Genomic DNA, 11122 nt, shown 5'->3' with positions numbered 1-11122 from the left:
TAATAGGAGGGTCTTACCAAGAGTTTTAGGTATTCCTTGGCAGTGTGTGCTCTCTTACAAAGATTTGAGAGGAGGTTTAGCTCACTCTTCAGTGTTAAGCATGTTAAGAGTGCTAATTACTCACTACTTCTCAAGAAAAAATGTAAGTAGCTTTTGGATAAGCAATTTAGATTGATGCACTCATAATTGAGGCAAGTGATTTAAGTAGGTGAAATAGCAACAAATGATAGAGATTTTAGCCTACTAATGATAATCAATCCTTTTAATTAAGGATTAGTAAAACTTGAATGAAAGCTCATAAAAAGATCTGGATCTCACCATGGACACATTCTTTCTCAAATATGCTTTGATAGGGTTATAGAGCATGCCTCAAAACCTCGAGGGCCAGAAGAAATTAGTGAATCTCAATTCGTTGACAACACAAGGTGATATTTTTCCCAAAAAAATAGTGTCGGCTGCTCTTGTGATTTCTCCTTGTTGGTGTTGATTCTACCTAATTCATCTTTTCCAAAGATGCGCATTGGAGTGCCCTAGTTGCCCCTAAGAGCTTGGGCCAAATGTTTGGGAGAATGGGAAATGCCAAGTAATTCAAGTCTGGCTATAGTTTTATGCAATGCATAGGGTTGCCTAAACATGATTAAAAGCTTAATTATGCCTCATGAAACCATTAATTGGTACTAATGCTGAATGTTGAGGATGAAATGATGAACCTGGCTCTGATACCAAGTTGAAATTTGCATGGTTTAATCAAGAGATATGTGAGCATGCAAACAAGAGCTATGGTGGGTAGAAGATGAAGAAAGGCATTGTTAGAGAAAAGATTAATACTAATCACTATGATTAAGTACAAATCAATACTAATCAAGAACTCACAACTTGCATTGATGAAATGAGCTTACATACAACCATTTGCAGCCACTTGCTAGCTATCCTCCACTTGCCCTCTTACATCATCCCTTACATCATCAAGAATCTCCCTTTTGGTCCAAGTTCTAGGCTCTTCTCCACCTTTTACATTTCACACATCTTCCTAACCTTTGCTCCATCATTCTCACACTCCCCATACATGAATAACATAAATAACATAACCTTGACGAGACAACATTGTTGGCAACACATTTTCAACAGATATGTATACCAAATGTGCCTCGCTTGCCATAGCACAAGTATTTGACAAGCTTCCAGTTCAAGAAAATCACAATATGAACAGATGCAACTTGAGAGTGTCTAGCCTACTGCATGGTTGTTTGCATAATTATAGAAGGGGGAAGTTACCAAGACATTGTTGTGGCAATTGCAAAGATAAACAATTGATGTAGATGAGTACCTAGACCATGTGTGGGAAATAAAGAGATGATCAAATCATCAGTAAACTCTTATTTGATTGGTCCTTTGTACGAACCTATTCTTTAAAGCAGTGTGATGCTTTAGGGGCTAGGTTCAATATACCTCTCCATAATACAAGTATACATTTATTTGGAAGTAAGAGATGAAAGATGTTTTTCCTTATGAAACAGACCACTTTTGGAGCTTCTAACAGCGGCAACTGGCAAAACAAAGCAAGACCGGCTTATATTGAGGCATTTCAATATCAGTGATTTGAGAATCAAAGCAAGAGGAGTTTATGAGGGCAGAAACAATGAATAACATTGTCATCAAATCACAACATTATGCTTTTTCCCATGGAGGGCGCACATGGAAAAGTCTGGGTTGTATGTACCATGGAAGGGGCCGATATGGATGATACAGAATAGTAAAGAATGTGTCTCTTGGGCATACTAAGTGGTCTTAATAGCAGAGCAGTCGAAGTACAAACAAAAGGCCCATGTTTAAGAACCCCAAAAAAAACAACAAAACAAAACAAAACAAAACGATATCAATTTATTACAAACTTCCAAATGTTTTACATATTTTGCAAGAGACGCCACACAATTAGTGGCAATTTGGCACTGAGCCTTGATCAAAACACATTTTCATAAAGATTTCGTCTTCTGATTGCTTCCCCCGTATGTGTCACTTCTTGGGCTTTCTATCTAAAATTACAAGAGTCAAGCTTTTACCTGTATGATCATGTATATGTCATATCAGCAATGGATATTGGTGAGTCAGATAACTAGGGTATGTTGATTATGGCATCAAAGTTGCACATCAAAAGCCTTGATTGGGATTACAACAGCACGATAACAATAGATGTATGGCCACAGAACTCACTACCCAAGCTGCTGAGCCTCTGAGAACACTGCCTTAACACAAAAAGAGAAACCCTTGTCTGAGTCACCTCATCACTTCAAGCAACATCAACCATTCATGATTTATCGACTCTCCTTGTATACATTATGAAATGTTTCCCTTCTATAGCTTCCATGAGATGTCAATTTGGAATCCCTTCTCCATCTATTACTGATCTCCCAGCATGCAATCACATGAGAGCAAAAATCGAGTTAACAGGCAAAGCTGGTATACAAAAACATTGCGCAGGCCATTCTTCCATTACTCACTGTCAGAATCAAAGGCTCCTCTTTTCCCTTCCGGTTCTTCATTTGATTTATCACTGCTGTAAGTTTCAGGGGCCTGACTCTCCCCGATTTCACCGTCACTGCCTCCAAAAGCCTCCTCGGCTTCGTCAGGTACTTTATCTAAATCTGACCTGGCAGCAGGCGCATCCTCTTCCTCGTCGGAATCGGACAAAGCCTGCTTCTTTCTAGCTTTCTTAGCAGATGGTGCATCCTGTGCAGCCTACAAAAAAATTTCCTCCAAGAAGTCACTTGACAAAGGTGAAATAACCCAACAGTCCAAAACGAAAGAGGGTTTTTATAGGGCTTCTTGATTGAAGAGGGAACATAAATCCATGAGTTTGTTAGGAATATAAATAGTCTTGACTTGAAATTTTACACAAGGCATGTTACAAACCACCACCCACTCCCTTTCCCCCCAAAAAAAGTTAGGCATGGTGTTATTATCCCTTTACCAAGAAAATGGCTAAAGCAAAATCCTTTTCATACAAAAATGGAGTAAATATGCAAGTGGCCCAGCGTTCTACTAGGCTTCTAATGGCAATAGAAAATTTACCACATCATTGTGACCATCCTCATCATCAGTGTCTTCCAATCCAGCAGCAGCAATTGCATTTTGGGCACCAGCATTCTCATCATCTGATGACTCATGCATGAAGTTTCCATCATCCTCAAGCTCCTTCTCTTTATCTTCTGAATGACCTTTCTGCTTTTTCTCTCTTTTTCTCTTCTTCTTTTCCTTCTTTTTCTCAGATACACCATCTTCCTCATTCTCATCAACTTGAAACTTGTCACGGCTCTTTATCCTCCAAGTCTCCTGAAACAACATGGACAGAATCAGACAATTATGAAGCATTACACAAATTTTGGACAGACATCGAGGGGCCAAAGATTCAAGGAGCCAAAGATTCAAGGACTGTGCTATGCAAATTCCCTGGGCTACAGCTCTGCAACAGTGGTTGATGGCGGCAAGTGGTGGTACTGGTGGCAGCCAATGGCAGTGCTGGCGATGCTATAGGGAGAACACCATCTCCAAGCTCTTGGCCTCCCAAAGCTTCAAACTTCACTTTAGTCCTCTCATCCACCCTAAAAGCGTTTCTTTAACCTTTCACTTCTTTCCGGCCCATAACCTGTTACCTTTTTGTCACTGCTTTTCTCCAAGTTAGCACACAATTTCATGTGCCCGGCCCGGCCAGCAGTGGATTTACAATTGGAGTCGTGCTAACTTAAGAAGGGTGACCAGTTGCATATGAGTCTAGGAAACTTAAGCCGCATGAGGAGTTGGTGGGGCAGTAACTCTGTAGAGTCATCTGGCAGTAACGACATGGAGTTGGTCGGTGATGATGACTTTCAGCAAGTGAAGTCACCGGGATGGCTAGTAAGGCTGGAAGTTAAACAGGAGCGCGTTATTCACGATCCCCTGGGGAGGATAGTGTTGGGCCCAAGGTTGATGGGTGCTCCCTGCCTTCACCAACCAATGACCATAGAACACCATATTAGATAATTTGGGAAAAATCCCATTCCCATTTGAAAAATGGGAGCATGGTGAACTTGTCCAAAAGTTTGTCAAAACCCCCTCATGTGACATATCATCGGAAAGATCTTGAAGAGTAGAATTTAAATCTATGATCTCTGACAAATTTGGAGTTAGTATGTTTAAGATATGTCCAAAACTATATGGAGTAATTGATTCCCAAAATGTGGGATTTTTCCCAAATTACCTAATATTGACTTATAGGGTTGTCAAGTGTTGTCGGGAGGCTTTAGTTAAGTGGGATTCAAGTCTGAATTCGCACACATTGGTGGGTCCACAAATGGCTCAATAGTCTTGACTTCACAGACCCCAAGTCGTGATGCTCGTTTTCAAGTACTTTTTGGTACAACCCCTAATTAGTAATCTTTCATTTTTTGAGTTTTTGCCGAATTGTGATGAAATCTAATTTATTGCATGCTCTTACTCTTTCACATGAGTGGATAGTGCTTTATAAAACCGTGAAGAGATCATACCAAGTTTTCCCATGAACCCTTCATGTTATCCAGACAGCCACTAGGTGGCAGATGGCACGCAATCGTGTTAGAAATTGGCATAGCCCAGGACAGGGTGTCGAGTTAGGCAGTCTTGTGGTAATAGTTATAATCCAAGATGCCTAAACCACAGTTTCCGGATGGCTTATAGACAACTAGTAGAGCTGACTCTAGCAGCCAGGGAGAAGGATTCAAGTGTGAACACGGTGGTTATCTTTCATCCTTGACTTGGCATTGAATGGATTGACCCTCAAGTTGACCTAAGGTTTGACCTTGGTGTTCAGCGAGGAATTCGGTTGCTTCAAGGTTGGGTTGAAGGGGGAAAAGTTGGCCATTCCACCTATGATCATGCTTAATGGTGGTTTTATCTGGGGTGTGCTCTGGTGGTATGGGACGCCAGAGTGTATTCCCATGTAGGATCTCCCGAGGCTTCGCTTGTCTTGGACACTCTATGCTTCTGCATAGTTAACCTTTGGTAATTGTGAGGAGCAGTGATAGTCTATTAGTGACAACAAGATAAGGGACTTTCTTGGTTGTTTGAGCATTGGTGTGGGGTGACATGTTTTATGATTCATCACATACTCGCTCGTGATGGCCAAATAATATTGATGCATGAGGCAACCCCGGAATTGTACTTGCACATGAGAGACATGAGAAGTTTGGACTTCTCAGTCTTGGACTAAATGTCGAGACCAGTTGACGGTTGGACCGTTTGATACACTGACTTTGTATATGTGGTTGCATCCGACAATGGTCAGAGATATCCCAAGGTGGACATAGTTCCATGGGGTTATTTTGATTCCACAACTTTGGACATAGTTCCACACCTGTTTGATGGGGTGTAACCCACGGACCTGTTAGAGGTGGAATACGTTATAACCATTGTCCTTCGAGATCTCTCTTAATGGGATCACGTGGACTTTTCGTAACCTTTAGTTCATTCCAATTTGGTGGGGTGAAAAGTAGCTCGAAGCCATGTGTTGTCTTCAATTTTCTTGAGGACAAGGGAGGGGAGCTTTATGCTTGCCCTAAAAGTAGATGTGAGTATCTACTTGTTGTGTGTGAAAACACAATATCTGTTCAGTCTTAGATGAGGATTGGACATGGGAGATCTTGTGATTAGAATGTTGTACTGGAAATACATGGCACTAGGACTTGTTTGTACATTGTGATCCCCATGACCTTGGAGTCATATGGACTTCCACCTGATCAATGGTGTGTAACCCATGGACCAGTTAGAGGTGGAATATGTTATAACCATTGTCCTTCGGGATCTCTCTTAATGGAGTTGCGTTGACTTTTGGTAACCTTTAGTTCATTCAAATTTGGTGGGGTGAAAAGTAGCTGGAAGCCATGTGATGTCTTTAGGTTGCTCGAGGACATGGGACATACGCAAAAATTGATGGGGAGTTTTATGCTTACCCTAAAAGTAGATGTGAGTATCTACTGGTTGTGTGTGAAAACTCAATCTCCATTCAGTCTTTGGTGAGGATTGGACAAGGGAGGTCTTGTGGTTAGAATTTGTACTGGAAGGACATGGCACTAGGACTTGTTTGTGCATCAAGTGGATTAGTGTTTGTCGACAACTAATGCAGGATGCCATTTCGTATGACAGTTAAGTTGTGTTGTGGTCTGTGTTGGGGTTGTTATGGTAGATTTTGTTGCACTTTAAGAATGGATGTCCTATTGGGATTCAGCTCTTAGATAAGAGTTGATTGACAGTAAGCAAGTGAATCTATGTAGCAGAGTCTACAAGAAAAGTTTTAGATAGGCCTAGGTAAGGTAACACTTCAGTAGATGCTATGGACAGATGACTGGATCTGGGGATTCGCTTACATAGGCTTGCCTCCTCATGCATTCATCACGAGGATGTGAATTGAACTAAAGGAGGGGAGTATGTTACGTCCCAATAGGCCTAGGGCTAGGGTACTGGACATGGACTAATCCACGTTAGGGTTAGGGATTAGCTAGGACGTGGGGACCTGGAGGGTTCACATGTGGACTAAGGGTGCTAGCAAGATGAGTCTAGATTGGATAAGAGCTTATAAATAATAGCCTAGGGCTAATAATGGCTAAAAGCTTATAAATAAAGCAAGAAAGAGCGCCAATAATAGCCAAGTTATTGCTAGATAAGTGACCTTGGGAGCACTTACGAGTTATTGAGGTATCCATGCGGTAGACAGGTTGGCCACTAGGGGCGTCCAAGCCCTCATGGCCATGGAGCTACAAAGTGGGTGGTTCAGCCTGGTGTTATGGGATGCTAGGTTGGGGCCACTAGGGGCGTCCAAGCCCTCATGGCCATGGAGCTACAAAGTGGGTGGTTCAGCCTGGTGTTATGGGATGCTAGGTTGGGGCCATCAGTACCAAGCAAGCTTGCGGCAATTAGACCTCACCCACGGGGGTGTTTCTAGGCACTAAACCTACGGTTGGGTGGTGAGTAGCTAGCCACATTGCACAATCTATTGCGGTCATGCGATGCATATGATGCCAGGTCTATGAAACATCGTTAGGATTTCGGTTCTAGGTCAGATACTCCTTGGGCGTGGAGTGTGGAGATCTTACAAGAAAGGGAAAGAAGGGGGGAGGAGGGGGGGTGGGGGGAGAGTAGGATTCACAGTTATTGTTTGGTGTGTTTGATTTATTTAAAGCGTTCATTGGTGTAGGGTTCCAATGGCGGCAGCACAATGGCAAGGCTGCCACAAGAGGCACGGGTAGGCATCTACATCATGGCGAGGAGAGGCAGCACTGTGGCCCAGAGCAGCAACCCTAGAGGCTGAGGGCACAACGGCACTGAGTCAGGCTGCAAACCAGATAGGAACAAAGAAGCCAATGGAGAGGCAACAGCTCTGGCGCTGAGCAGTGGGGAATGATTGTCAGCTCAGTGGCAGCGAAACTTCATGGATGTGGTCGTTGTGTGGGAGGAGGAGGGCAATGCAGAGGCAGCAAGGAGGTTTTTTTGTACAAGAAACTCTCAAAACAAAGAAGATTTTTGTTGATGAAGGTGGTGCGCTTGTATGATATCTCCATGCTTTTTACAAAGGGAGCCCATAAATATCTACACAAGGTGCTTTTTGGTATAAGACATGTTTTTCTTAATAAAATAGCTTCCCCCATAATTCTGTTCTTGCTCACTGTTGAATTGTGAAGGAATGACATGATTTTAGCATGGGACTGAAGACACCTTATATCTGCAACTCCACATGCGGGTTGGATTGCTGATGTAGCTGTCCGCCTGTTTATTTGCTCACAACTTGCTGAAATAGCATTAAATGCTACTTTAAAGTCATCGTTTTACGTGTTTCGCTGCGCCTGCCTTTGCTGCTGGCCCACATGCCGCTGGCCACCCAACCAATGCCCAAGTGCTTGCCCTTCTTGGTGGTCCTTCATTGGCCTCCTTAAGTGGGCCATGGACTGCCTATGTGCAAGACCTTAGGCTGGCCATAGGGCTAGCCTATGCCATCTCTGCTTACTAAATGCATGTCATATGTACCTATGCTAGGCTAACCTACACTCCGTAAGGGATGCCGTGAGCGTAAATGGTCTGTCTCGGAAGAGCCATCGATAACTTATTTTTCTTGAGCGTCCAGGGACGCTCAATGACAATCCCCAGGTTGTCACTGCCTTGCTCCCTCCCACTATTACGATAACGAGTCCCTCCGTGCGGTTAGCACCGTACATGGACTAACTGTTCTCCAAGTGGGTTAAGTGACAAACTTTGACACCTAAGGCTTTTAAAGGTGTACGTAGCTCATGCCTTACTTTTTCTAGGCTAGGGAACACAATGAGGTCACGGCGCACGACAAATATTCCCTAAAAAGGTTCTAAATCTGTACAAGTACAGAACCGATGATGAGCTAGTGTCACATGGCACCTCAGTGCATAGGTGCATGTGACATGTGCCTCTGCAAGTAAAGCAGCCTTTGGATGAATCCATCTGCTGTGATTCTCAAGAAGTGATATCTGTAGAACTGCATCTTCGAGGGTGGCTCGAGGAGGAGGAGGAGGAGGGAGGGGGAGGGGGAGGGGTGTGGTTGGGTTTGTGCAAGCCATGTGGTGTGGGTGTGTAGGAGGCTAAGGAGATCTGACCTGATCTAAATAGTATCCTGATGGGTTAGGCAGAGTAAGGGGCGCCTGATCTAAATAGTATCCTGATGGTTAGGCAGAGTAAGGGGGGCGTCTAAACTGTACTGAAATGGTGGTAGGGAATCTGGAGTTCCAGCACGAGAAACCAACTTGTGACCCTAGCATACCATACTCGATCATGTCCCTGCTCTAGCAAACTTGCAGATGAAAGCCGTAGCCTCTAGAGAGGCAATGGAGGAAGACACGGACTCGAGGTCCACTTCAGAAAAAGGGAAAAACAGGGCGACCTCTGTCGACGAAGATAGAGCAGCTGCCATGGATTCCTTGGCAGGGAAAGGGCCTTTTACCAATGCCCAATGAAAAGAGCATCCGGCAAACAATAAGAGATGAGTTCAAGAGGGGAGTCTGGCAGTGCATAGGACACAATGGCCGGGGCTGCAGAGGGCAGAGAACAAGGGGAGCGTGCCAGAGAGGCGGCAGAGCATCTGAAAAGGGGGGGAGGAGGGGATGCAGGGGGCACAGCAGGCAGCGGCATGAAGGAGGAGGGTGTGAGAGGAGTTGCAAACGTGTGGTGCGGGCTGGAGATGCAGCAGGTGTGTGTGCGGTCAGGGCACGCAGATGTGCAAGCGGCCTGAGGGGGTGCACATAGAGGAGGAGGAGGGGAGGGAAGAAGCACTGAGAAGGGGAATTGGGGGGGCAGGGTGAGAGCACCTAGGCATCTAGGCAAGGGAGCTCCAGTTCTTGCTCATGTGCTGTGTTCTTGGCTTGATAATGTTGCTAGCAAACTTGCAGATGAGGGCGGTAGCCTCTGGACAAGGCAATGAAGGAAAAGCAAATTAGGAACTCAAGGTCCACTTTAGAAAAAGGAAAAAAGAGGGGGACCTCCGGATCATTTGGATCCTGATTTTGGGGATATATGGGCTGATTTGATGGCTGGTCATGCACATCTATCTTATATGGTTAAAAATGGCTATATCTTATGAAGGATAACTGCCTATGCGTGGTAAAAGAATTAAGGCCAAAAGTTTTGGATGAATGTCATGCACCTCCGTATACAGGACATAGGGGAATATTTCCTACTATACAAATGATTGAAAAATATTTCTTTTGGCCAGGCATGAGGAAAGAGAGAGAAACTTTTGTTCGTGAATGTATCACCTGTCAAAAGATAAAGTTTGATAGGCAAAAAGCCCCTGGTTTACTTCAGCCTTAACCTATTTCTAACCAACCATGGAAAAGCATCACAATGGATTTCATTATGGATCTTCCTCGTACACAATATGGTAATGATGCAATTTGGACCATTGTGGACAGGTTTAGTAAGCAACCATATTTCATACCTATCAAGAAGACCATAAAATCTGAGCATATGGTCAAACTCTTTATGTCACAAGTGTTTAAGCATCATGGTATGCCTAAGTCAATTGTGGGAGATAGAGATCCCAAAACAACGAGCCTCTTTTGGAAAGCTCTATTTGATAACATGGACACTAATCTGAATTTTTCATCAGCTTATCATCCTTAAACAGATGGACAAAGTGAAGCCACAAATTCAGTTGTATTGGATTTGCTTAAATGCTATGTAGCACATCAAAAATCTTATTGGAAAAAGTATCTATCACTTGTGGAATTTGCATACAATCATATGGTACATGCTTCTACAGGCTCAACATGTTGGGAAAGCTTATCTTCCCTCTCTTTCCTCTCTCTAGAAGTGGATGCCAACCATATGGGATACGGGAAAGCTGATTTTCTTCTTTTTCATGATTCCCATAGCCATGACAGCTTGAGAAATTTCATCTTCTACTTATATAGTCCCCATATGATCACCAATTTGCAAAATTCCTTTTCTATTCATGAATATGGAGTCTCCTAAGTATTGTATCGTCCCCAAATTTTCTATAAATCCTAATTCTATCAAAAACCCTGATTTCAGAAACCCTAATTTTGGAGCAACCATAGTACATCTATAGCCCTCTACTTTGGGCATCTTTTGCACCCAAAAGCCCCGTCCGAATACCTGTTGAAAACCCTAATTTATAGAAATCATAATTTTAGCTGAGAGTGAGAATGGACCCTTGGAAGCGTGGACATCAACCATACGATGGTTGTACTCAAAGGCAAGAAGCAAAATTGTAATAAGAGCTCATTTAAACTCTCTTTCACTTACTCAAGATCTGAATACTAGTCATTATGGTCCTGTCTCGGTCTTGGCACACACAATGTTTGTTTATGGATGCCAATGGAGCATGGTTGCATTTGATTAGCTATGAGGGATTGAGGAGTGCGACTCTGAAATCAAATGGAAGCTATGGAAGCAATCAATCACATCAACAACCATGTTTGCAATGATGTTTTCATTTGCATGCATGCCTATGGACAGTTTGGCATGTGAATGCTCGTGAAGCTTGTAACAGAACCTTGATAATACAATCTATTACAAGGGGAGTCGGCCCTTTCCATCCCTAGTGCAATGTAATTTGCAGTTTTGTTAAGCTTCA

At 43.3% G+C, this 11122-nt stretch overlaps 1 protein-coding gene across 1 annotated transcript in view; it reads right to left on the bottom strand.

Annotated features, from left to right (window-relative positions):
* Positions 1-1858: 1858 nt before the first annotated feature.
* ELF8 (binding protein) overlaps positions 1859-11122 on the bottom strand; it is an 87508-nt gene continuing 78244 nt past the window's right edge. Inside the window, exons 23-24 of the mRNA XM_086815661.1 lie at positions 3070-3330; positions 1859-2736 (exon numbers count right to left, since the gene is read on the bottom strand). Of these exons, the coding sequence (XP_086671787.1) occupies positions 2491-2736; positions 3070-3330 (507 nt within the window). The 3' untranslated portion in view covers positions 1859-2490. The remainder of the gene's footprint in view (positions 2737-3069; positions 3331-11122) is intronic.

This window comes from Cibotium barometz, chromosome 21 (assembly GCF_041138505.1).
Source record: "Cibotium barometz isolate CiBa-2024 chromosome 21, ASM4113850v1, whole genome shotgun sequence".
Taxonomy (NCBI): Eukaryota; Viridiplantae; Streptophyta; class Polypodiopsida; order Cyatheales; family Cibotiaceae; genus Cibotium; species Cibotium barometz.
Note: the sequence above shows the minus strand (reverse complement) of the source record. Positions and strands in the feature narration are given on the sequence as shown.